Consider the following 25,928-nt stretch of genomic DNA (forward strand, 5'->3'; position numbering starts at 1 on the left):
GTCAGGGACTCTCCAATACAAAATAGACAGGTATGCTAGTATCAAACTCCTAATTAACTGATTGCCAAACTGTTCTTTGTTAAACCTCTTTCATACCTCAGCTTTAATATATTAACGAGACTATCAATTATAATCCAAAGATTTTATTTTTATTGTATAAGAGAATAGACTAACTGTTGTAGATTCTTAGGACAGTGCAGAATGGTGTGTGTTATTTCTTTCCCCTTAGATTTGGGTTCTCGGTCAGTATTTACCAAGAGGAAAGGCTGATTTTGTGAGCAAAGCAGTTTTACACCTCCTTAAAAACTGTTGCAGGGAAATTATGCCCATGTAGATCCTGACAGCGATATTATTTTCACAAATAAAAAACAGTTGCGCCTCTTTGGAAGGTGGGAAAGACCGAAAGAAGCAAAGGAACGTTTCTTTTGGACTTTATTAATATGCATGAGAAGCAAACACCGCGTTTAGGGCAGACTATGAACTCTTCTTTACTGATCCGAACGAGAATAATTGTGCAAACGAATGTTATTTGAGTATAAAAAGTTAATTGAGAGGGCTTCAGAAACACAAGGGGAGAGGAGCCTTTGTCTGAAGCAGGCAGGCGCTGAGCCGCAGCCAATCAGTGGGCAGCATCTGCTATAAATAGAGGGAGTAGAGGGCGAAGCAGTTTCATTTCAGGGCTTTAGGTACAGCTTAATTTTTTGTTTTTATTTTGCTTTTCTGGGGCTTTTGTTCGAGCATGGCTGAAACCGCTCCAGCAGCAGCAGCTGCGCCGCCTCCTGCTCCAGGCGCGGCCAAGAAGAAGGCGAAGAAGCCGGCGGGAGCGGCGAAAGCGCGCAAGGCATCGGGCCCCAGCGTCTCCGAGCTGATCGTGCAGGCGGTCTCGGCTTCAAAGGAGCGCAACGGCGTGTCCTTGGCTGGCCTGAAGAAGGCTCTGGCGGCAGCCGGCTACGATGTAGAGAGGAACAACAGTCGCGTGAAGCTAGCCGTCAAGAGTCTGGTGAGTAAAGGCAGCCTGCTGCAGACTAAGGGCAGCGGAGCTTCGGGCTCTTTCAAGCTGAACAAGAAGCAGCCGGAGGCGAAGAAGAAGAGCCCTCCGAAAAGCAAGAAAGCGGCAGTGAAGAAAGCGAAAAAGGCGGCAGGGGCCGGAGTGAAAAAGAGTCCGAAGAGGGCCAAGAAGCCGTCGGCAACCGCCACCAAGAAAGCAGCCAAGAGCCCCAAAAAGGCCAAAGCGGTTAAAGCCAAGAAAGCGGCGAAGAGCCCGGCTAAAGCCAAAGCGGTGAAAGCGAAGGGGAAGAAAAGCCCGGCCAAGGCTGCCAAGCCCAAGGCAGCAAAAGCCGCAAAGAAAAAGTGAAGCTCTGCTCGACAACCGGCGACGCTTATTAAACCCAAAGGCTCTTTTCAGAGCCACCTCACACATCAATGAAAGAGCGCCATAATCTTAAATAATTTCCAACAACGTGTTTTGTTATCCTCCACCCACACACACACCCCTTATTCAGCCCGTCTCGTTTGCAAGGAGACCGGGCTATACAAGATTAACCCAGTGGCCACTATGTTGGGGCAAGGCATCCCTTTGCTCCAGGCCAGTAGCCATGCGTGAAAACAACAAATCATATAAGAACAGTAGGACATTTTTAGTTTATTGTTTTATTAGAATCCGTTTAGAGTAAACCTTTTGTAGTAGGAGTCTAGCACTGAATGCTGTCTACACTAGAAATGTAGCTTTTTATACACAAAAAACAAGACTCATTTAAGCCCCTTTCAGGTGGGAAGTTGGTGGCTCTTAAAAGAGCCTTTGGGTTAAATGCCTGTTGACCAAGGGCGCTTTCTAAGCCCTCTCCCCACGAATGCGGCGGGCCAGTTGGATATCTTTGGGCATGATGGTGACTCTCTTGGCGTGGATAGCGCAGAGATTGGTGTCCTCGAAGAGCCCCACCAGATAAGCCTCGCTAGCCTCCTGCAGGGCCATGACTGCCGAGCTCTGGAAGCGCAAGTCGGTCTTGAAATCTTGCGCGATCTCTCGCACCAGGCGTTGGAAGGGCAGCTTGCGAATAAGCAGCTCGGTGGACTTCTGATAGCGGCGGATTTCTCTAAGCGCTACAGTGCCCGGTCGGTAGCGATGAGGTTTCTTCACACCCCCTGTGGCTGGGGCGCTTTTGCGGGCAGCCTTGGTCGCTAGCTGCTTGCGAGGAGCTTTGCCTCCGGTGGACTTACGGGCGGTCTGCTTCGTACGTGCCATACCGAACACACGACTTCTTCCTTTCCTCTTAGCCACAAAAAATGAAAGACTATAGAATGCGGCGTCACTGCTTGGCACTTTTATAGGCTGAACTTGTCTGCTGATTGGCTCCTGAGAAACGTTACAAGTATGAAAAGCCCGCCCTGTGCCGGGATTGGTCAGAGCTATAAAACACAGTCGAATGTTTGGCGGGGTTCTATTTGCAGATCGGCGAGTGGGCTGGGGAAGAGATGAAAGCAATGATTATTATTTCGTTACAGCGGGCAGCCTCGCTGTTTGCGAGGAGCTTTTCCTCCGGTGGACTTGCGGGCGATCTGTTTGGTACGTGCCATACTAGAAACACGCCTCCTTCTTTTTAATTTAACCACGCAAAAATAATAAAGAGTATAGAATACAGCGCCCCTGCTCGGTTCTTTTATAGGTTGCGCCCTGTGTCCTGACAGGCTCCAGAGAAACTGAAAACCGTTATGGAAAGTATGAAAAGCGCGCCCTGTACCGGGATTGGTCAAATCTGTAGGATGAGACCACACGACTGACGTGGTTGTAGGGGTTTCATTTGGAGACCATAGCAGAGTTTGAGAAGCTGTACATTTTCTTTCGTTTCGTATTCTTTTATTTGCTCTTGATAGTGAATGAGAAAATATCGGGGTGTGGGGTAGGGAAGCGATGAAAGCTATGATTGTTGATAATTATTTTGTTACAGTCCCTGTAAAATCGGGTATACCATTGCTATTTAGATGCAATTCACTGGAGCAGAATAGCTGTCTGTTATGTTGGACATTTTAATTTCAGGGCCTATTCTTCTGAAGTTCAATTTCCTGTGCTGAGTGATGTGGCGGCTGAGTTCCCAGCAGATGGACTTGTGGTGATGAAGCTTCAAAATGGGAAGGGAGGAGCGACTCCTGGATAGGCTTAACGGACATCTGGGAAAATCCGGACATGTCCTCTTTGAATGAAGAATGGCAAACACTATCCACAAGAGTAACTTGGACTGGGTAACCCAGATAATAATTAAATATATAGTTTGATGGATTAGACTGATATTTTGAGCTAAGAGATTATTCTGCAATCCCTGAGCCTGTGAAATAAGGATCAGGTTTGTGAATCAATAGTGTGTTGTAGCTTTAAAGGGTGTCTGACTGCATGTGACGAGTGAGTCTTGGCCATAGTCCGAGCCTTTCCACCTTAATAATAACTGAATTCACCACTTATAGGTTAGATATTCTTTCATATGAACATAGGAATAGCATTATTGAGTCAGCCAATGGTTCATCTAGTCCAGTATCCCATCTTCATGGAGGCCAATCCAAATCACAAGTACCTGGCAAAATCCCTTCAGTTATCTCATTTACAAGCTGAAGAGCCCTAACCGCCTTTGGTATTGAGCGGCACTCCCTGCATGGACGGCGCAGGCAGTGATTTCCACGCTGCACATAAGTAGATGACCCGGAAACCTCTCCGATGTCAGAGTTGACCTCGGAGGGAAGGCTTGTGGGTCAGCCACGTGCAGCGTGGAAATCTCTGCCAGTGCCATCCCTGCAAGGAGTGCCGGCTCACCATACCTTAAAGAAGTCATACAAATTGGTGAGGCAAGACCTCCCTCGGATGAACCCATGCTGACTCTGTTTCATTACATCATGTTTGTCTACATGTTCCATAATTTCATTTTTTATAATTGTTTTTACTATTTTGCCCGGGCCTGAGGTTAGGCTTACAATTCTGTAATTCCCTATATCTCAGCTGGAAGCCTTTTTAAAAATCAGTGTCACTTTGGCCACCCCCCAATCTTCAAGAAGTACAGACATTTTTAGTGACAGGTTACAGATTACTAACAACTGATATTGTTCTTCCAAAGATTGTGTTACTTGATCAATCTTGTAGCTATCTTAGTAGAATTAGACTGGACAGAAACATTTTGTATCTGTGGAAGATGTCAACTGGGGACTGCCCTTGAAGTTGACATGAAATTACCCAATAGCAAACTGAATTGAAAGAGCTTTTACAAAATTCGAAACTGCAGTCCTGAGAGTTTCTAGAGTAAATGTTGAAGGTTTCTGAATCAGAATCTTAAACGGTGATGCCTAGACTCCAACTCCACTTTCTTCAGCAACAGGATTCTTTTTTCCCCCTACATCCATAGCCAGTATATCCAACGCCAATTAAATAGCATGATGATCTGGAGATTTAAAAAATCACTTTCTCTTGGCGTGGGAGCCCTCCCCCAAGAAATGCACTCATCCAGTGATGATCACTACATGTCAACTACTGGGCATACAGGACTTGCTACAAGTAGCTGAGATGGCGAAGATTCAATCTCAGAACTGGCCCGAGGAAGACGTTGCAGATGGAGAAATGAGCAAGAGAGCAGCGTTGGAGGAGGGAGGGTAGAGGGGAAACAGCATGTGGGGGAGGACTTGAGAAACAACATGGAGGGAAGGGGTGGAGTTGTTGAAACAGCATGATAGGAAGAAGGCAAATAGGGGGCCAGAGAAAAATCATGTATGGAGGCAGGGAGGCTGGAGAAACAGAATAAAGGGGGGGGGGGAAGGGCTGGAGAAACAGCATGAAGGAAGGAAGGGAGAAGGGGGATCAGGAGAACAAGCATGGAGAGAGTGCTGGAGAAGCATTATGGAAAGGAGAGGGTGCTAGAGAAAAGTGTCATGAGCAGGGGAGTGCTGGATGGAAGTGAAAACACTGAAACAGCAAGAGAGGAGGTTGGAAGCAGAGAGAGGGGCAGTAGGGTGGTTGGAAGAAATTAAAAAACATCCAGAAGACAGACAGTAGAAAGGAGATAAAGAGAGAAAAGCTCTCATGGGGTAGGACGGTTTGAGAAAGGGAGAGAGATGCACTAAAAGGGTATAAAGGATGGGAAGGGGGACTTAGGAAATGGTAGTGTGTTGGTGGGCTGAGGGAAATGCATCCTCTTTTTTTGTTGCTGTTGTCTTCATAAAGATGATAACCACACTCATGGAAGCTGAGGAAGGATGCGGGGCAACATGCAGATGTTCCTGCAAATGAGGCTTCAGTGAGACGGCAGGGATTCTGAAAAGTGGATCAGTGTGTGAAAATTATATTCATCAGCAAAGACCAGGGTCAGATACCTGACGGCACATACTGTTATATCAAAGAGCTAACTGTGTTTAACCGAAAATAAGACCTGCCCCAAAAATAAGCCCTTGCAAGATTTTCGGGGTAGGTCTTAATATAAGCCCTACCCCAAAAATTTTCTGGTAGTTTCCTTTCCCTCCCTCCCATCCCTTGATCAGGAGATCCCTTGTGTGAGTATCCTGGCAGAGTTAATTCACAGGCGGACAAGGCTGAAGCAACCTGTTTAGAGTGCTACTGACCTGATGATACTTAGGGAGGTATGTATGGCTCGCTCACGGTAGGCGGTGTTCGAATGGGAGGGAAGGATGGGGGTTTGGCTGTGCAGCAGCGGCTGGGGGTGTTGCTCGCTCAAGGGTTCTGCTGCACAAGGAAGGGAAGGGAAGCTGGACAAGGGTCCTGCTGCAGAAGGGATGGGAGAGAAGGAAAGCTTGGCAAGGGTCCTGCTGCAAAACGATGGGAGGGAGGGAAAGATAGAAGCTGGGCATGGGTCCTGCTGCAGAATGGATGGGAGGGAAGGAAAGCTGGGCAAGGGTCCTGCTGCAGAATGGATGGGAGGGAAGGGAAGCTGGGCAAGGGTCCTGCTGCACAAGGGATGGGAGGGAAGGAAAGCTGGGCAAGGGTCCTGCTGCAGAAGGGATGGGAGGGAGGGAAGGATAGAAGCTGGGCATGGGTCCTGCTGCATGAGGGTTGGGAGGAAAGATGCTGCAAATGTGGGGGAAAGGAAAGAGGAAGAATTGCGGAGGTGAGGAAGGGAGAGATGATACTGTACATATCCCGAAAATAAGACCTAGTGCGTTTTGGAGGTCTAAAATCAATATAAGACACTTTAATTTTCGGGGAAACAGGGTATTGGAGTCACCATTTCGTAAGGATGAGGATACTTTCTGTCCTCACTCCTGCTTATATTCCACATTAATATCGTTTATACCACTTTAACAATGGCAGTATGTATATGGAGCAGGGCAAAGAATCATTTCAGGTCTTTTCATTCTTTTTAAAAGAAATCTTGGAGAATTTTCAGAATGAGCTCATCGTTGGTGGGCCTAGAATATGGAGGAAAGCAGGAATCGGTTCTCCCGCCTTTGAAGAAACCTCAGTTCTCCGTCAGGTCGGCATCTCTTCTATATTAAACTCGGTTTGCAATGGGTTTGTTATTGCAGTGCTTTTCAATGTTATTTCAAGATGTCTGGACGTGGTAAGGGTGGTAAGGGTTTAGGAAAAGGGGGTGCTAAGCGGCATAGGAAGGTGCTGCGCGATAACATCCAGGGGATCACAAAGCCGGCTATCCGGCGCCTGGCGCGTAGAGGCGGCGTGAAGCGTATCTCTGGCCTAATCTACGAAGAGACTCGCGGAGTGTTGAAAGTTTTTCTAGAGAACGTCATCCGAGATGCCGTCACCTACACCGAGCACGCCAAGAGAAAGACAGTAACCGCTATGGACGTGGTTTACGCCCTGAAGCGCCAAGGCCGCACTCTCTATGGCTTCGGAGGTTGAAGAACCTGCCAGCGACCATCACACCTGCCAGTTTACACAACCAAAGGCTCTTTTAAGAGCCACCCACGCTTTCAAAGACAGAGCTGGGATTATATGTTCTGGAATAAAAAGTCCGAGAGCTAGTCTCGACGGACGGCTCTAACGCGGAGCTGGATGGCCCGCGGTGCCGTCCGCCGAGTAGGTTTCGAGAAAAAGGGGGGGGGTTAGGTAGGAAAGGAAATTGGGCGGGCAGAGGCCGTCCCGCCGAGGGACTGGCCTCTGATAAGTCAGTGTCGCGGCCATGGGGGGGTGCGGGGGGTGGAGGGATTATTTAAGGAGGGTCTCGGAGGACCTTAAGGGTTTCCGGTCCTCCGAGACAACTTTCCCGCCCTCCCGCCCGTTAGTACCTGGGGTGTGAGTTTGCATTGGTAGGCGGTATCCCGAGCTACTGGCGGCTGGTCTCATCATGGGGATGAGCGGTGGGCCGGTTGGGAGCCGTGCCTGGTTGGTCGGATGACCTTGGACAATGGGGCATGTGGGGACATGCCACCCCTCGGACCCTTGCTTGGATGGCAGGGTCTGGGGCCATTTACATCTGTGTCAGTAGCTCGGGATCTGGGTCACAATGGTGATACCATTGTGAAGGTTTTAATAGATAAACGGTTATTTAAAAGTTGATTGTACTGTTATTTATATTATTTAAATGTTATTTAAGTATGTTAATTTACAATAAACAGGGCTGCGGCCAGGTTTCACCACGCACGTTTACGTGTCTTCTTTGGGGATTTGTTTAAGGGTTTGAAGGGCTGGATGATGTTACCATTAAGAAAGCGGGCCATTCCAGCTTCCGCTGTTAAAATTATCTTAAACCTAACCCATAGCACGTTTAAAAGAGAGAAAGGAAAACTCGTCTTTAAAACATCCATTATACTGCAAGATACGTATCTCGCTTATCTACGTCACCCAAAAGCGGGAAGGGGTAAAACGCGGACCTCACGGACCTGACGGCGGACCTCGCGGATCTAAACCCGTACGGCCTTAAAAATCTGAGGTCCGTGTCGGTCCGTGTCCCTGCCGCTTGTACTTTCTGTCGCTGACAGATATTGATTGAGATTTGAGCGCTGACGGATCCTTCTCAGCATAGGGAGGGAAAAGTGTTAGGATCCGACAGCGCTAAAATCTCTTCGAGGTCTGTCAGCGACAGAAAGTACTAGCGGCAGGGACACGGACCGACACGGACCTCAGATTTTTAAGGCCGTACGGGTTTAGATCCGCGAGGTCCGTCAGGTCCGTGAGGTCCGCGTTTTACCCCTTCCCCATAAAAGCCGTTCTCATTGAAAAGTAAACTAGAATTCCAACTCTTTATGTGCAGCAGGTGGGTGGCTCTGAAAAGAGCCTTTGGGTTCGGTTTGCGGAGCGTTGAGACTAAAGCCAAGTTATTACTTGGAGCTGGTGTACTTGGTGACTGCCTTGGTGCCCTCGGACACGGCGTGTTTGGCCAGTTCACCGGGCAGCAGGAGGCGCACTGCGGTCTGGATCTCCCTGGAGGTGATGGTGGAGCGCTTGTTGTAATGAGCGAGGCGGGAGGCTTCTCCGGCGATGCGCTCGAAGATGTCACTCACGAAGGAGTTCATGATGCCCATAGCCTTGGAGGAAATGCCGGTGTCGGGATGAACCTGCTTCAGCACTTTATAGATATAAATACCGTAGCTTTCCTTCCTCTGTTTCTTGCGCCTCTTGCCATCTTTTTTCTGAGTCTTGCTCACGGCTTTCTTGGAGCCCTTCTTGGATGCAGGAACGGATTTGGCCGGCTCGGGCATCTCTGGTACACTTACGCTTTTTTTTTCCTAAATCTTGATAAGTAGAGTAAGTAGAAAGACGGCCAGTGGCTGTATTTATATGATGCTCATGCAAATTTGTGTATCTAGACGCCTTTCCTTATTATTGGATCCAGATAAGTGTCGGAATATCTTCGGGCTGCTTTCTAGCGTTGCTATTGGTCCGCCGCGCCAACGACAAACTTTAAATGATAATCAGTCTCGTAGGCGGGATGAACTCATCTAACCAATCAGAAACGAGATAGCGAAGCATTGAGAAAGTATAAAAAAGGCTCTGCTTGAGGCCGGTGAGATCATTTACAATATACTCTGAAAGGGTATTTTGCTAAAACAAAAGAATTAAAATGTCCGGCCGTGGCAAACAAGGAGGGAAGGCTCGAGCTAAAGCCAAGACTCGCTCGTCCCGAGCAGGGCTGCAGTTTCCCGTAGGGCGGGTGCACAGGCTGCTGAGGAAGGGCAACTATGCTGAGCGGGTGGGTGCCGGCGCCCCGGTCTATCTGGCAGCGGTGCTGGAGTATCTGACCGCTGAGATCTTAGAGCTGGCCGGCAATGCCGCGCGCGATAACAAGAAGACTCGGATCATCCCCAGGCACTTGCAGCTGGCCATCCGCAACGATGAAGAACTGAATAAGCTGCTGGGGAAAGTCACCATCGCGCAGGGCGGCGTCCTGCCTAACATCCAGGCTGTGCTACTGCCCAAGAAAACCGAGAGCCACAAAGCGGCCAAAGGCAAATAAAGCTGTCCCATTGAGAGGACGTCAACCAGAAACCCAAAGGCTCTTTTCAGAGCCACCCACTCTTATCATGTAAAGAGTCAGTTTGCTGAATAAACCCACTTTTTTCCTTGTAGAAACTAAAGCTCGGCAAGACTTATAGGTAGGGTAAAAATATACTATATGAATGTGTGTGTTTTACTCCAGTATAGTATTTTGGCTAACCTTTCATGCTTATAAAGAGCTGTAAAGTTGTTTTCAGTAATAGAAAGATGTCAAAGAATGGCGGGGAAAATACATGGCATATAGCCATTAGAAACGGAATATCGATGGAGTTTTAGAAGATATTGTAAAAGTAGGTAGGTGACAGCTTTGAGCCATCTAGGGAAAACAGGAATAAAAGCTCTCCTTCCCAACAACAAGACCTTAGCAAAAACATTTTGCAAATGTCTCTTCTCTCTCCAGGCCTGGTTCGGGAAACAAATTTTTATCTGACCAATCACTGCACAGGGCGGGCTGTTCAAACCTTCCAACCGGGAGATGGGGCCAGCACACTCCGTTTGAAGACCTCTGTTAGCTTTTTTAATAGCACTGATCGTTACTGGTTCCTTGAAGCGTGCGTAAATTGGTGCAAAAACAGAGTGTGAATATGTGTGCTAGCAGTAATTTTGAAAACACAATTGCAGAATTGCCAAATCACTGTAAGCAAAGAATTAAAAGATTTGACAGATGGGGTAGGATTTAAAGGTATAAAAGACTTCCAGTTATAAAGTGAGGCCGGTTGTCCTTAACATACATGGTAGCATAATAGATGAAGGCAGATAAAGACCCGAATGGTCCATCCTGCCTGCTCAACCTGATTCAATTTAAATTTTTAAAAATGTTTTCTTCTTAGCTATTTCTGGGCAAGAATCCAAATATCTACCCGGTACTGTGCTTGGGTTCCAACTCTCGAAACCTCCGTTAAAACCTACTCCAGCCCATCCTCCCCCAAACGGCCATATACAGACGCAGACCGTGCAAGTCTGCCCAGTACTGGCCTTAGTTCAATATTTGATATTATTTTCAGATTCTAGATCCTCTGTGCTCATCCCACACTTCTTTGAACTCAGTCACAGTTTTCATCTCCACCACCTCTCGGGAGCATATTCCAGGCATCCACCACCCTCTCCGTAAAGTAGAATTTCCTAACATTGCTCTTGAATCTACCATCCCTCAACTAGAGAGATGCACGGGAACGAGGACGACGGGAATCCCACGGATCCCGCGGGTTCCCCCTTTGGGTCACGGGGATCCCGTGGGGACGCCCCTCGTGGTCTCGGGGATCCCGCGGGGTTCAATACAATTTGAGCCGCAAGGCTCGTCTGATTTTCCTACCTGCCCTGCTGTGAGGCTCATCATCCATTTTCTGCCTGCCCTGCCGCAGCACACATAGCCAATCGGAAGTCATAAGAACATAAGAAACGCCCTCACCGGATCAGACCGAGGTCCATCCTGTCCGGTGATCCGCACACGCGGTGGCCCATTTAGGTACTCCTTTTTGGAGACCCGGATTTACCGTATCCCTCAATATGATATGCAAGAAGGTGTGTATCCAACTTTCTCTTGAATCCCAGTACAGTAGTCTCCTCCACAACCTCCTCCGGGAGCGCATTCCAAGCACCCACCACACGCTGTGTGAAACAGAATTTCCTGACGTTTGTCCTAAACCTGCTGCCACTCAGTTTCAGGATATGACCTCTTGTCCGTGTCACCTCTGAATATTTCAGCAATGGTGCCTCCTGGTCTATTTTATCAAATCCTTTTAATATTTTAAAGGTCTCTATCAAATCCCCTCTCATTCTTCTCTTCTCAAGGGTAAACAGTCCCAGCCTCCTGAGTCTATCTTTGTAGGTCAAATGTTCCATTCCTTTGATAAGTTTTGTGGCTCGCCTCTGCACTCTCTCCAGCAGAGTTATATCCTTTATAAGGTATGGAGACCAGTATTGGACACAGTACTCCAAGTGCGGTCTGACCATTGCTCTATAAAGTGGCATTATGACATTTTCCGATCTACTCGTAATCCCCTTTTTAATTATGCCCAACATCCTGCTCGCTTTCTTCGCCGCCGCCGCACATTGTGCCGAAGGTTTTAGGGTACTGTTAATCAGTACCCCCAAGTCCCTTTCCTGTTCGCATTTTGCTAACTTCACCCCCAACATCCTGTACTCATGTTCCTTGTTTTTCTTTCCTAAATGCATCACCTTGCATTTGTTTATGTTAAAGTTCATTTGCCACTTTATTGCCCACGTTTCCAGCTGGTTCAGATCTTTCTGGAGGTCCTCGCAGTCCCCTAGAGAGCCAACCACCCGACATAGTTTTGTATCATCTGCAAATTTTATTATATTGCATGTTATTTCCTCTTCCAGGTCGTTTATAAAAATATTGAACAAGATAGGCCCAAGAACCGAGCCCTGGGGCACGCCGCTAGTCACTTTCTCCCAGTCCGAGAAATTCCCATTTATGCTAACCCTTTGCCTTCTGTTTTCAAGCCATTTGCCAATCCATCTGTGTACTTCCCCTCCTATTCCATGGCTTAGTAATTTCTTCATAAGTCTTGCATGAGGGACTTTGTCAAAAGCTTTCTGAAAGTCCAAGTAAATTATACCCACTGGTTCTCCATTATCTATCTGTTTGTTAACTTTCTCAAAGAATTGTAGTAAATTTGTCAAACATGATTTCCCTTTCCTGAAGCCGTGTTGACTAGCCCTTATTAGATTGTGGTCCTCCAAGTGTTGTACAATGTTCTCTTTAATTATTGTTTCAATTATCTTCCCTGGAACCGATGTGAGGCTCACAGGTCGGTAGTTTCCTGGATCCCCTCTTGAGCCTTTTTTGAAAATTGGAATGACATTTGCTATCCTCCAGTCTTCTGGTATTTGCCCAGTTCTAATTGACATGTTAGCTACTGTTTGTAATAGTTCGCCAAATTCCTCCTTAAGTTCCTTTAATATTCTCGGGTGAATTCCATCCGGTCCAGGGGACTTGTCGCTTTTTAGTTTGTCAATCTGAAAGTAAATCATGTCCAACGTCACGTTCACTGTTGTTAGGCTTTCCTCTGCGCCCCCGTTGAAAATCTTCCCTGTGTCTGGCATTATTGAAGTGTCCTCATTTGTGAAAACTGAGGCAAAGAATGAATTTAACCTATCAGCAACCTGTTTGACCTCTTTAATTGACCCTTTCTTTCCATGTTCGTCGAGAGGGCCCACTGCTTCTCTTGCTGGCGTCAGAAGGAGGTCTTATTTTCCGGTTGGCTATGTGTGCTGCGGCAGGGCAGGCAGGAAATGGAAGACGAGCAGTGTTCTCCCTAGCACCCGGTTGTACCCCCGCCAGCTCAGCCGGTGCAGAGCCCTCCTCTCAAGCACAGGCTCTGCACTTTCACTCTCTTCCCGGCACCTTGGAGCCTACATTTATCACTTCCCTCTCTCCTCTCACTTTTACGGCCCTCTCTTCCTCTTCTCACCTCCCCTGCAGTGCTCCAAACTTGCTGTGGGTCGCCGGCAGCAATTGTAAATAATCCACCAGCAGCCGCCCCGCAGCCTTCCATCTGCCGCGCCCTGCCTCCTCTGACACAAATTCCTGTGGATGGAAACACTGCGGAGGAGCATGGGCTTGGGGAGGGGCTTATTACCTCTCAGGGATACCAAAGCTCTAGTCCCGGATCTGTTTCCATTCCAGTGGTAGGAAGCGATTTAATCCAGGTCGCAAGGAGGTCAGGGATAGAGTCGGTTCACTGGGCCTAAGCATGGAGGAGCTACCTTACTGCACGCTTTAAGAGGAAAATAAGCTTTTAAATCATAGGGTGTTTTTGTTTCAGGGCTAAGTTCGGTGATTTAAGCATTTCCAAAGCTCATTGTAAGCACCAAAGAGGTGGTTGTCTCGGGGGAGTGAGGATATTCAAAGCAAATTCACTGTCTCTAAATGGCTCTGGGTCACTGAAAACCAGGTATGTCTGGGACATTCTGTGGCTGGAGTGAGCATTTGGCTAGTAAAGGACTGATATTCAAGACTTAACTTGCCAAAGTCAATGGGACTGTGCTTAAAACTCAATCCTTCCTTTATGCCTTTCACCATAGTCTGTTAAATACTGAATATCCCACTTAACTTAGAGTTTAGCTGACTGTAAACCCATAAAGATGCTGGATCTGGACAGAGGGGGAGAGAGGAGAGAGAGACAGAGACAGAGAAGGACCTTGAGGAGGGGCTGGAATGCAGACTTGAACCAAAAGGGAGGGGGAAGACAGAACAGATGCTGGACTAGAGGGGGTAGAGAGGAGAAACACACTGAACTGAGGAGAGAGAGATGCCAGGCCCTGGGGAGAGGGAGGACAAAGAGAGTGAGACAAACATAAAGACCTGGAACAAAGTGGGAGGACTCAATATGTTAGCTTTGGGAAATGTATATAGCAGATGTCTTTGTATTGTGTTCAAAAGAAAAGGAAATGCATTTCTGGTTTAATTTCTACAGTGTTGAAGTACTTGCTGACCCTTGCTGTGACTGGTGGGGATCCCCAAGCACCGCCAGCAGAGGACCTCCTCTAGAGACAGCCAGAACTCCCCTCCACCAAGCACAGCAGTCGCTGGCAACATCCATGAGCCACTGAGGTGCTAGCATCTGTGACTCAGGGACGCTACTGCTGCCTGCCAAGCTTGGCAAAAGAGACCCCCGGCCAACTGCAAAGGAATTCCTCAGCTGACATCTTAGAGGTTCTCATCAGCTGAGTAGTTATTTATATTGTATATTTACATTAGAGGCTCTGATAGAAACCCATTTACAAGTATGTATTCTTCCCAATTAATATTTCCAAATTAATAAAGTATCTTTGCTTATTTGTAAATGGGTCTCTACCAGAGCCTTTAATTCAGTAGCATAATTAAATGAAATAACTATTTCTGAAGTTTATAGGGATGGGCGGGGACGGAGGGGATTCCTCGCAGGGACGGGTGGGGATGGAGGGATTCCTAGTGGGGATGGGTGGGGACGGAGGGGATTCCTCGCGGGGACGGGTGGGATTTCTGTCCCCACGCAACTCTCTACCCTCAACCTCAAATTATGTCCTCTGGTTTTACCATTTTCCTTTCTCTGGAAAAGATTTTGTTCTAAGTTAATACCCTTCAAGTATTTGAACGTCTGAATCATATCTCCCCTGTCCCTCCTTTCCTCTAGGGTATACATATTCAGGGCTTCCAGTCTCTCCTCATACATCTTCTGGCACAAGCCATACGTCTCCCTCCTCTAGACCGCTTCAAGTGTTCTTACGTCCTTCGCCAAATACGGTCTCCAAAACAGAACACAATACTCCAAGTGGGGCCTTACCAATGACCTGTATAGGGGCATCAACACCTTCTTCCTTCTACTGGCTACGCCTCTCTTTATATAGCCCAACATCCTTCTGGCAGCAGCCACCACCTTGTCACAGTTTTTTCGCCTTTAGATCTTCAAACACTATCACCCCCAAGGTCCCTATCCCCGTCCGTGCATATCAGCTTCTCACCTCCCAGCATATACAGTTCCTTCCTATTATTAATCCCCAAATGCATTACTCTGCATTTCTTTGCATTGAATTTTAGTTGCCAGGCATTAGACAATTTCTCTAACTTTTGCAGATCCTTTTTCATATTTTCCACTCCCTCTTCAGTGTCTACTCTGTTACAAATCTTGGTATCATCTGCAAGGCACACTTTTCCTTCTAACTCTTCAGCAATGTCACTCACAAACATATTGAACAGGATCGGCCCCAGCACCAAACCCTGATGATACTCCACTACTCACCTTTGCTTCCTCCGAGTGACTTCCATTATTTGATCCCAGATTGATGTGGCGGGGGCGGGTCTAGAGGGTCTGGTTTTTGCTAAAATAAAATCTGGTAACCCTACAGATAACCCCTCTGCAAATACAGGACCACAAACTAAAAGTACTAATATATTCAAATGAAACCCTAAGACGTCAGAGTCTGCATGCAGTATAACCCCAGAGAAATAGAAGCAAATGCATTTCTTCCTGAACAGTTCAAAATATAGACAGCAGATATGCTGTTCATTTTCAAAACTGACACATTTCAGTCACTAAATTGAAATTAAAATCATTTTCCCTACCTTTGTCGTCTGCTGATTTTATTTTTTTCTAACCATCTCTTCCCAGTCTCTGACAACACTTCCTTCTCTCTATGCTCTTAACTGTGTATCCAGGGCTGCCTTATCCATTTGCTGTTTTTCTCATTGGCTTCACTTTCTCCTCTTTTCCCATAACCTGGACTCTCCTCTCCCATGGTCTGGTATCTCTCCCTTCCCATTGTCTAATATCTGTCTCCTCCTCTCCTTTCTGTGGACTGTAATTTCTCTCCTCTCTTTCCTGTAGTCTCTATAATTTAATGATTATCCCCGCCGCAGTAATTTAAAATGTTCGGGCAAACGGCAGCGCAACCCATTGTTAAAGTCACCCATCCGGATTAGCTCTTGGGCTCAGTCATATATCGGAAAGGTTATTGTATTTAGAGCAGACTTCACAGACTTGCTGCCTTAATTCCTTAGAAGCCAAATTTAATGATTCCTAATTGTCTCCAGCTTACCTTTTTCCTCATTTTCTGTTGCATAGACCATCAAAAGAAACTAGAAACTTCTACTTATTTGCTTATCCAAAAATTAATGGGTGTAGATATAAGACCTTCTTAGTTAGGACCCAAGCATTTCAAGCTGGTAGGCAACAATCTTGGTTAGGTAAATGTATTCAGCAAGCTATGTTATCCTATTACAGTTTTTGGAAATTAATTAAGACAACTTTGTTCGATAAGTTTATTACTTGGTGAGTTTTATTATTGAAATTCTATCTTACAAATATTTGTATTTTTTACTGTATTATTGTATTTCGCTGATTGTCCAGCTCTTTTTAGTGTAAACTGCCTAAAACTTTTGGTTATGGCGGTATAAAAGAATAAAGTTATTATTATTATTTATCTTTGGATTCATCAAAATAAAGGTTAACATACTTTCTTGAGGCTATCTTAATAGTAATATAGTCTAATGGTGTTTAGGCATCACATTAAAATTTTTCAAGGACATACCAGGGAAGGAAATGTACATATAAGATGTGAACAATAAGAACTGCAATGTTCCTAAAGCCCGCCGTGGATAATAATATCCGCAGCCCTCTATCATCCTCCGTCTAATCCCTGTTGCTCTCTTTCATGCAATCCCTTCTACGCTCCAAAACTTGACAATCGGAAGTATGGCTCTTCCGATTCCCCCACCTATCGCTGTAATTTAAAATCTTTCTACAGCGTCCTGCCTATGTGGGAAGAGGAAGTGCTGCAGAAAGAACTGGGGCAAGCCTACGGTGAGACGCTTGCTTCGTTGCACCACCGGTTGCCCTAAGATTTTAAATTATAGCAGTGGAGAGGTCGGGGATTTGGGAACGGGAGAGAGGTCATATCACAGGGTCCAGCTGAGAGAGGGCAGGGCTGCAGTTGGGAATGATGGAAGGACAAATGCTGCAAGGGTGGGGGTGGTTGGGTTTGAGAAAGCAAGAAGGATAGATATTGCATGGACTTGGAGCGGTTTGAGAAGGCAAGGATGGACCAGTGGCGTACCTAGCATATGTGGGCCCATCATTTTTTGGCATCCCACCCCCCATCTGTAAGATAAACATGATTTTTAGTAACAATCCACACGTCACACATGAGTACCTAGGAAAAGGCAGCATCTTACATATGCAGTGAGCAGTACAACATCAATACACCCATTGTAAAACTAAACAAGCCAGACTAGTACAGATCAATCCTACACCGTCAATCCTAACAGAAAACCGTGTCTTTCGAACACACAGAACACAGAAAACACCTTTGCCTAGTATGGAATATGTCATCACAAACTAACCCCTCCACCTTTTACAAAACTGTAGTGTGGATTTTAGCCACGGTGGTAACAGCTCTGACGCTCATAGAATTCTGGGCATCAGAGCTGCTACCACCACGGCTGGCGCTAAAAAACGCTCCATAGTTTTATAAAAGTGGGGATAAAATAGAAATACATAGACAAAGGTTAAATTGAACCAGCAAGAAGTTGGACTCTGCATACATTGCAACACCACAGAAACAGTGACACATGTCTCCTAAAGCAATAAATAAATAAAAAAAATTTCTCTACCTTTGTCTTCTCTGGTTTCTGCTTTCCTCATCTTCTTGTTACTCTCTTCCTTCCATCCACTGACTGCTATCTCTCTGCCCCTATATGGCATCTTCTCTCCTTCGATGCCCCTTCCAGAAACTGTATGCCTCCCCCTTCCATCTCTCCTTTCACCCCCATTGGTCTGGCATCTCTCTCCTCTCCTTCCCTCTCCCACACCTCTCTTCTGCAATCCCTTTCTTCCCTCATTTTCATTTTCAATTTATTTTCTGCATCCATCTAGATTACGTTCTTACTACACTCTCATCAATTTCATTTTGTACTGTCTACCTACAGCTTGCCACCTCTTTCCCTCACCCCCTCCAGTATTTCCCTAACTCAATCCTTTTCCCCCATCATGCGCCCTTCCTTTTATTTATCCCCTCCTTCCATCATCTGCCCTCTTCTCTCTCCCCACTTCCATCATCTGCCCCTTCTCTCTCTTTCCCCCCACTTTCATTATCTGCCCTCTTCTCTCTCCTTCTCTCCGCTTCCATCATCTGCCCCTTCTCTCTCTTTCCCCCCTCCTTCAATCATCTGCCCTCTTCTCTCTCCCCACTTCCATCATCTGCCCCTTTTCTCTCTTTCCCCCCACTTCCATCAGCATCTGCCCCCTTTCGCTCCCTACAACCCAATTCCATGCAGTATCGTTCTCCCTTATGTCTCTTTCCCTGCAATTCCATTAGCATCTGCCCCTTTCTCTCCCTCCACCCAGCATCCATACCCCCTTTGTCATCCTTCACCATGAATCCATACCACCCTGACCCCCCTTTGTCACCTTTCAGCATGATTCCATACTACCTTGACCCCACTTTGTCACCCTTCAACGTGATTCCATACCACCCTGACCCCCTTTGTCACCCTTCAGCGTGATTCCATACCATTCTGACCTCCTTTCTCCATCCCAAAGGTCCCGCGATGACTGGTTCTGCTCGGATGGAAGAGGCAAGTGACGTCGGAGGGGGCTGTGCCGGCACAGAACCCGCGATGACTGCGGCTGCCGGTCCCCCTCCCGACGTCATTTACCTCATCCCAGTCATCGCGGGACCTTCTTCACTTCAGCGTGACTGCCGACTCTGCTCTAAGTATAGCAGCTGCGCTGAAGTGCCGTTTGAAGCAGCGCGGGAAGTTCCGGATCCGGCCGGCTATGCACCGCCTTGGATCGTGCACCGGGGTGGACCGCCCCCCCCCCCCTCCGCCCCTCCCTTGGTACGCCACTGGGAAGAACAAATGGTGCACAAGCAGGAAGTGGGTTAGGAAGGTTGGATGCTGCATGGGCTGGGGGTTTGGAAGGGAGGGAAAGAGAGATGAATGGATGAGAAACAGAGACGTTACCTCTGGCTGAGGTAAGATAAAAAGAGAATTTTTGGACATGGTTGTGTAAAGTGGGACGGAAAAATAGTTTGTATATGTGGGGAAAGAAATAAAGAGGGAGAATTCTTGGATATGACAGTGGTGGAGAGGAGGGATGGAGAAATGTTACACTGGGAGTGAGGAGAGATGATTCAAAGGAGTGAGAGATGTTAGATTCTAGAAAAGGGTGATGGAAGGAGGGAAGAGAGATGTCAGACCACGGAATGAAAGGGAAGTAGGGGAGAGAAATATGCCAGATTGCAGGAAGGAGAGGAGAGAAGGAGAGAGATGTTAGACCATGGGAAGTGAGAGGGAAAGAGAGATAGATTCCAGGCTATGGGAAGAATATGAGAAAGATGCCAGACCATAGGAGGGGAGAAGGGGGAGACAGAGAATGAAGAAGAGTGAAAAAGAGCAAATAGATAAGAAGTCCCCGGATACACAGTTGAGAGCACAAGCAGAAGGAAGTGCAACCAGTGATTGGGGAAAGATGGTTAGAAAAATAAAATCACCAGTCAAAAAAGATAGGGGAAATTATTTAATTTTCAATTTAGTGTTTGTAATGGGTCAGTTTTGAGAATTTATATCTGCTGCCTATATTTTACGCTGTTCAGGAAGAAACGCATTTGCTTCTATTTTCCTGGGGTTGTACTGCATGCAGAGTTTTGCATCTTAGGGTTTCATTTGCTTCTATTAATAATTTTAGTTTGTGGTTCTGTATTTGCATAGGGGTTATATGTGTTCTGCATGTGTAAGCAAAGCCAGGTGTTCTGGTAGGAATGAATGTTGAGAAACATGCAGTATGCTTTGTGTAATTTAATTTTTTGGTTAAACATGTGTTGTGAATAAGAATATGCTGTATGTGTGTGTATATATGAAAACTGAATGGAAAAAAAATTGTATTACAATTAGTACTGTTATGGGGGCGGGGTCTGTGGCGGAGCTTAGGTGCCCCCCCCCACCTCTAAACAAAAAGCATTCTGCTGCCTATGACTGCATATAACCATCTAATACCCTTACTCACTGACCCTGTTTTATGATGGCTCTGCTGACTGACTTTTTCAAAGCTTCACTAGAGTCGGGAGTGGTACCAGAGGACTAGAGAAGATTGAATATGGTCCATCTCCACAACAGTGAAAGTACAGAAGAAGTAGGGAACTACAGGCCCATAAGTCTGACTTCTGTAGTAAGTAAATTAATGAAAGACAATTAAAACAGAGAATAGTGAAGTTTCTGGAACCTAGTGGATTACAGGACCAGAAACAACATGGATTCACTAGATGCAGGTCTTCTCAAAGAATCAAATAGAGGGAGAGAGTTAGACGTGGTGCATTTAGATTTTAACAAAGCCTTAGACACTGTACTGAGTGCCCTCGGTTTGGGCCACAATGTGATTGACTGGGTAAGGTCCTGGTGAGAGTAATGGAAGAAGAGGATGGGCAGACTGGATATGCCATTTGGCCATCATCTTTCTATGGCTATAAACTAATTAATTGAAATATTTACAGTATATACATATAGTTTTTTTTAAATTTTACAAAGATGCTGGTATTTAAATAAAGTACAAAAATGTCACATTTAGACACATTTTTGTTATATTTTGAGCTGGGGTATTCAGGTACAATAATATAAATCTGGAACTTGTAAGTCTCAGATTAAAACTGATATGACTTCTAAGCAGGTTTCTGAGATCCTTTTTCTCTCTAATAACTTGCTAATTTTAAGACCTCCTTTTACGAAACTGCCCTTGAAGTACCTACAAATCTAAAATGTGGCCCTGCAAAGGATTTGAGTTTGAGATCATTGCTTTAAAGGAAAATAAAAGAAGTAGTAGGCAAGCCCAGCATAAGACGAATGAATTCAAGGACTCTCCTGTACAAAACAAACATGCATACTAGTACCGAACCCCTAATCAGCCAATTGTTAGACTTTTAAATCTCGTATATACTTTTTCTGCATCATCAGACTTAATATACCATAGAGGTTGTCAGTTGTAATCTAAAGGTTTTCCTTTTTATTGAAAAACGGAATAGACCACCTTTTTCTGTGATGGCTTCTTGGAACAGTGCAGAATGGTATGTGTTATTTGTTTTCCCTTAGATCTCGGTTTTCATTGAATATTTTTCAAGAGGAAGAGCACATTTGTAAGCAAAGCAGTATTACACCTTCCTAAAACTTATGGCGTGTAATTTCTGTTCAAACAGATTGTAACAGGGATATTATTTTCACAAATAAAAGCCAGTTGCGCCACTTTAGAAAGTGAGAAAGACCAAAAGAAGCAATGGGAAGGTTTGTTTTTTTAAAAAAATTTATTAATATACATCAAAAGCAAACGCCCACTTTAGTGCAAACTATGAACTCCTCTTTAATGAACCGAACGAGAATAATTGTGCAAACTAATTTTATTTGAGTATAAAAAGTTATTTGAAGGTCTTAAGAAACACAAGGAAGAGAGAAGCCATTTCCAGTATCTGTAGCAGGCAAACAATGAGCCGGCAGCCAATCAGTGGGCGGCATCTGATATAAATAGAGGGAGTAGAGGGCGAAGCAGTTTCATTTCAGGGCTTTAGGGACAGCTGAATTTTCTCTTTTTATTTTGCTTTTCTGGGGCTTTGGTTCGAGCATGGCTGAAACCGCTCCAGCAGCAGCAGCTGCGCCGCCTCCTGCTCCAGGCGCGGCCAAGAAGAAGGCGAAGAAGCCGGCGGGAGCGGCGAAAGCGCGCAAGGCATCGGGCCCCAGCGTCTCCGAGCTGATCGTGCAGGCGGTCTCGGCTTCAAAGGAGCGCAACGGCGTGTCCTTGGCTGGCCTGAAGAAGGCTCTGGCGGCAGCCGGCTACGATGTAGAGAGGAACAACAGTCGCGTGAAGCTAGCCGTCAAGAGTCTGGTGAGTAAAGGCAGCCTGCTGCAGACTAAGGGCAGCGGAGCTTCGGGCTCTTTCAAGCTGAACAAGAAGCAGCCGGAGGCGAAGAAGAAGAGCCCTCCGAAAAGCAAGAAAGCGGCAGTGAAGAAAGCGAAAAAGGCGGCAGGGGCCGGAGTGAAAAAGAGTCCGAAGAGGGCCAAGAAGCCGTCGGCAACCGCCACCAAGAAAGCAGCCAAGAGCCCCAAAAAGGCCAAAGCGGTTAAAGCCAAGAAAGCGGCGAAGAGCCCGGCTAAAGCCAAAGCGGTGAAAGCGAAGGGGAAGAAAAGCCCGGCCAAGGCTGCCAAGCCCAAGGCAGCAAAAGCCGCAAAGAAAAAGTGAAGCTCTGCTCGACAACCGGCGACGCTTATTAAACCCAAAGGCTCTTTTCAGAGCCACCTCACACATCAATGAAAGAGCGCCATAATCTTAAATAATTTCCAACAACGTGTTTTGTTATCCTCCACCCACACACACACCCCTTATTCAGCCCGTCTCGTTTGCAAGGAGACCGGGCTATACAAGATTAACCCAGTGGCCACTATGTTGGGGCAAGGCATCCCTTTGCTCCAGGCCAGTAGCCATGCGTGAGAACAACTGAAATCATAAGAGCAGTATTTTATTATGCTTTATTAGCTGTTTAGAGTAAACCTTTTGCAGTAGGTGTCTAGCACTGAATGCTGTCTACACTAGAAATGTAGCTTTTTATACACAAAAAAACAAGACTCATTTAAGCCCCTTTCAGGTGGGAAGTTGGTGGCTCTTAAAAGAGCCTTTGGGTTAAATGCCTGTTGACCAAGGGCGCTTTCTAAGCCCTCTCCCCACGAATGCGGCGGGCCAGTTGGATATCTTTGGGCATGATGGTGACTCTCTTGGCGTGGATAGCGCAGAGATTGGTGTCCTCGAAGAGCCCCACCAGATAAGCCTCGCTAGCCTCCTGCAGGGCCATGACAGCCGAGCTCTGGAAGCGCAAGTCGGTCTTGAAATCTTGCGCGATCTCTCGCACCAGGCGTTGGAAGGGCAGCTTGCGAATAAGCAGCTCGGTGGACTTCTGATAGCGGCGGATTTCTCTAAGCGCTACAGTGCCCGGTCGGTAGCGATGAGGTTTCTTCACACCCCCTGTGGCTGGGGCGCTTTTGCGGGCAGCCTTGGTCGCTAGCTGCTTGCGAGGAGCTTTTCCTCCGGTGGACTTACGGGCGGTCTGCTTCGTACGTGCCATACCGAACACACGACTCCTTCCTTCTTATGCTATAGAAAAAAAAACAACGATGGAAATCAGCTCGCTTGCTCGCCTCTTTTATAGGCTGTGCCTTGTCTGCCGCTAAATATGAAAAGCCCGCCCTTTGCCGGGATTGGTCCTTTTTTCTCTATGAGAACAATGGTCGTTGGTGATTGATGGGTTTTTTCTTTCCCAGGCCTGCATTTTCTTTCGTTTCGCATTCTTTATCTGCTCTTGATACTGAACAAGAAAATATCGGGGAGTGGGCTGGGGAAGAGATGAAATTATAAAAACAAGCAATTATTTATTTTGTTACGGCGTTACTGATTTTCTTTCTTATCTTCCGAATTCAGAGAAAGAACAGTAAAGCTGTGGCTCAAGCTGCCATGGACTTTCCCAATTTAGATTCGTATTTCTTGCTTTAATTACCGAGCTATCTGAATGAGTGGCTGTGGGGAATAAAAGACAAAGAAAAGGGAGCATCCTAAGCCTCAAATTCCCACCAACTGGAAAAATGAAATTACTACTTAGAAATTGCCTGTTATAAAAAGAGCTGGAGAAGAACTCCATGGTTAAGCTCAGAGCCCCTCCTCTTCCAATCTGATAGGTAAGGTTAACCCTTTTAAAATCTTGTTCATTATTGACTAGCCGGAATCAGAGGTTTGAAATTCCCGCCCTGAGCAGTGATTGGACATTTCTTTTCTCAGTTACCGGCTGCAACCTGAGAATGTTTCGGTCTTTGCTCTTAAAATCGACACTACTGCTTTAAATACAGTACAGCTTATCACTTGGGTGTTGGCACCCATTTATGGCCAGAAATATCAGAGGTGTGGAGCACAAAAGTTAACTATCTGAAGGAGAAAAAAAAGTAATAATAAACCAATTTAAAAAACGATCAAATTCTCTGTAACATTATTAGGACTGAAATAGAGAACAAAACATAATATTATAATTGTTTTTTTAACGCTCCATGGTGCGATGGCACCTCCAAATATTTTGACAACATTTCTTCAGCTGATACATCATGTCCGAAACACTTCATCCTTGTGGACATGTTGTCATGGCTTTTGCAGATTATGTATTTTCTATGGTACAAGTTAGAGAATAAGTATATTGGGCACTTGGATATATCTTTATAAGGCCAAAAAATCTAAGAAGCATCAAAAACTAAGCCTCAATTAGAGTTAATATATTCGTTTATGACCTCAGCACTACAAACTGTGAGAAAGACTTCATTCACAGTATAACTTGCACTAAAGTCTTCATCGGTCAGATTTTTTATCTCAAAACTTATTAGTTAATTTATTTTTATTTAGTTTTCAAAATAACTTAAGAGATAATACTCATCTCATTATCAGAGCATAGCAGGGGTTCTTCACCCCTGCTATGCTCTGATAATGAGATGAGTATTATCTCTTAAGTTATTTTGAAAACTAAATAAAAATAAATAAACTAATAAGTTTTGAGATAAAAAATCTGACCGATGAAGACTTTAGTGCAAGTTATACTGTGAATGAAGTCTTTCTCACAGTTTGTACTGCTGAGGTCATAAACGAATATATTAACTCTAATTGAGGCTTAGTTTTTGATGCTTCTTACAAGTTAGAGAATGACATTTGGGAAAAATTGGTTACCTTCTTCCTGTGGGCTTGGTCCCCGTCACTGTCCCGTTCCCACAAGCCTAGAGAGAAAATTGTTCTTTAAGTAGAAGGAGTTAACAAAAGTGGATAGGATTGGGAAAGGGAGGTGGGGAGGTAAGGAGAAAAGGCAGGGAAGCTAGGGAAGAGTCAAAAGGGGATAGCGATTCAAATATTCTTAATCTATCCTCTTTCCCAGCGTCTTCTTTCCACTCTCTCTTCCCCAGCGTCTTCTCTCCACTTACTCTTCCCCATTTTCCATTGTCTTCTCCCCACGCTCTCTTCCCCATTTCCCAGCATCTCCTCCCCTCTCTTTCTTTACCAGTTCCCTTCAGGCTGCTTAAGCATCTTCTCCTCTCCATCCCCACCCCCCAGCACCCTTTACGAAGTCCAGCAGCTGCCTCCCTTCCGCCTGCCAGCCGTGCAGCTCCCTCCTTCCCTTCCCCTTCCCCTCGTGGCAATTTCTATGTGTTGTTTTGCAGCAGGAGCATTGAAGTCGCGTTGTGTTGGCTGCTGGAAAAGTCTCCTCCGATGCAACCAGAAACAGGAAGTTGTGTCAGAGGAGACTTTCCAGCAGCTACACGTGACCTGACTTCAAGGCTCCGGCAGCAATACAACAAATAGTCTTATAGAAATCGCCACGAAAAGAAGGAAAGGGAGGGAGGGATATGGACGGCCGTCGGGAGAGAGGAGGCTTGCCGGACCTAGTGCTCGTTTGCCACGCGTGCTCACTCCTTTAACTGCGAATAGAAGACCATTCACTGCTCCACGAGGCAGTGAATGGCCTTGTCCCAATACTCGGGTGAACTTTTTTTTGTCACCATTTCGGAGGGTTACCCACAGCTAGTCTCGGTAACAACTACCGTGTCATTCTCTAGTATAAGCAAAGAGGCTTACATATTATTTACAGGTACTTTTTCTCTCTGCAAAGTGAGCTCACATTCTAGGTTGCGACACTTCATCACACACTTATAACAGCGGAATCTGGATAGGCCCGCTACCTACATATATTTCAAACCTTTACCCCTCCCCTATATTATCCCACAAAAAACTCAACACTAATTATGGTGAAAAATAGCCGCAGCCCTGTTTATTGGTCATAACAGGTTGTTAAATAACATAACAATGTATAAACAGTATAAACATTATAACACAAATTATTTCGAGCTACTGTAAAAAACAAGTTATGCCCCCGACCCCGCCATGAAGCAAGAATCTGGGGGGTGGCATGTCCCCCACATGCCCCACTA

At 45.9% G+C, this 25,928-nt stretch overlaps 6 protein-coding genes and 1 long non-coding RNA gene across 7 annotated transcripts in view; 5 read left to right on the top strand and 2 right to left on the bottom strand.

Moving 5' to 3' along the window:
• Window positions 1–2,283, bottom strand: part of LOC117365475 — a 54,772-nt gene extending 52,489 nt beyond the window's left edge. Inside the window, exon 1 of the mRNA XM_033955951.1 lies at window positions 1,835–2,283. Coding sequence (XP_033811842.1) covers window positions 1,835–2,242 — 408 coding nt within the window. The 5' untranslated portion in view covers window positions 2,243–2,283. The remainder of the gene's footprint in view (window positions 1–1,834) is intronic.
• Window positions 686–1,411, top strand: LOC117364927 (histone H1.01-like). The gene has a single exon (XM_033954673.1). It carries the CDS (start codon window positions 740–742, stop codon window positions 1,352–1,354), a length of 615 nt encoding a protein of 204 aa, XP_033810564.1. The 5' UTR covers window positions 686–739; the 3' UTR covers window positions 1,355–1,411.
• Window positions 2,284–2,425: 142 nt separating the features above from the next.
• On the top strand, window positions 2,426–3,296 carry LOC117364965. The gene is made up of 2 exons (XR_004540333.1): window positions 2,426–2,563; window positions 3,035–3,296. It is a non-coding gene; the product is annotated as an uncharacterized LOC117364965 (long non-coding RNA).
• Window positions 3,297–6,527: 3,231 nt separating this feature from the next.
• LOC117364960 (histone H4) lies at window positions 6,528–6,908 on the top strand. Its single transcript, XM_033954708.1, has one exon. The coding sequence runs from the start codon at window positions 6,533–6,535 to the stop codon at window positions 6,842–6,844; it is 312 nt and encodes a 103-aa protein (XP_033810599.1). The 5' UTR covers window positions 6,528–6,532; the 3' UTR covers window positions 6,845–6,908.
• A 1,293-nt stretch (window positions 6,909–8,201) lies between these two features.
• On the bottom strand, window positions 8,202–8,680 carry LOC117364950 (histone H2B type 2-E-like). The gene has a single exon (XM_033954697.1). The coding sequence runs from the start codon at window positions 8,641–8,643 to the stop codon at window positions 8,263–8,265; it is 381 nt and encodes a 126-aa protein (XP_033810588.1). The 5' UTR covers window positions 8,644–8,680; the 3' UTR covers window positions 8,202–8,262.
• A 282-nt stretch (window positions 8,681–8,962) lies between these two features.
• LOC117364939 (histone H2A type 1) lies at window positions 8,963–9,410 on the top strand. The gene has a single exon (XM_033954686.1). The coding sequence runs from the start codon at window positions 9,006–9,008 to the stop codon at window positions 9,396–9,398; it is 393 nt and encodes a 130-aa protein (XP_033810577.1). The 5' UTR covers window positions 8,963–9,005; the 3' UTR covers window positions 9,399–9,410.
• A 12,091-nt stretch (window positions 9,411–21,501) lies between these two features.
• Window positions 21,502–22,221, top strand: LOC117364928 (histone H1.01-like). The gene has a single exon (XM_033954675.1). The coding sequence runs from the start codon at window positions 21,550–21,552 to the stop codon at window positions 22,162–22,164; it is 615 nt and encodes a 204-aa protein (XP_033810566.1). The 5' UTR covers window positions 21,502–21,549; the 3' UTR covers window positions 22,165–22,221.
• Window positions 22,222–25,928: the final 3,707 nt, after the last annotated feature.

Source organism: Geotrypetes seraphini, chromosome 8 (genome assembly GCF_902459505.1).
Source record: "Geotrypetes seraphini chromosome 8, aGeoSer1.1, whole genome shotgun sequence".
NCBI lineage: Eukaryota > Metazoa > Chordata > Amphibia > Gymnophiona > Dermophiidae > Geotrypetes > Geotrypetes seraphini.

Bases quoted from the DNA above. Each gene is read 5' to 3' on its own strand.
- LOC117364939 (XM_033954686.1), top strand. From the start codon at position 9,006: ATGTCCGGCCGTGGCAAACAAGGAGGGAAGGCTCGAGCTAAAGCCAAG.
- LOC117364928 (XM_033954675.1), top strand. From the start codon at position 21,550: ATGGCTGAAACCGCTCCAGCAGCAGCAGCTGCGCCGCCTCCTGCTCCA.
- LOC117364960 (XM_033954708.1), top strand. From the start codon at position 6,533: ATGTCTGGACGTGGTAAGGGTGGTAAGGGTTTAGGAAAAGGGGGTGCT.
- LOC117364950 (XM_033954697.1), bottom strand. From the start codon at position 8,643: ATGCCCGAGCCGGCCAAATCCGTTCCTGCATCCAAGAAGGGCTCCAAG.
- LOC117364927 (XM_033954673.1), top strand. From the start codon at position 740: ATGGCTGAAACCGCTCCAGCAGCAGCAGCTGCGCCGCCTCCTGCTCCA.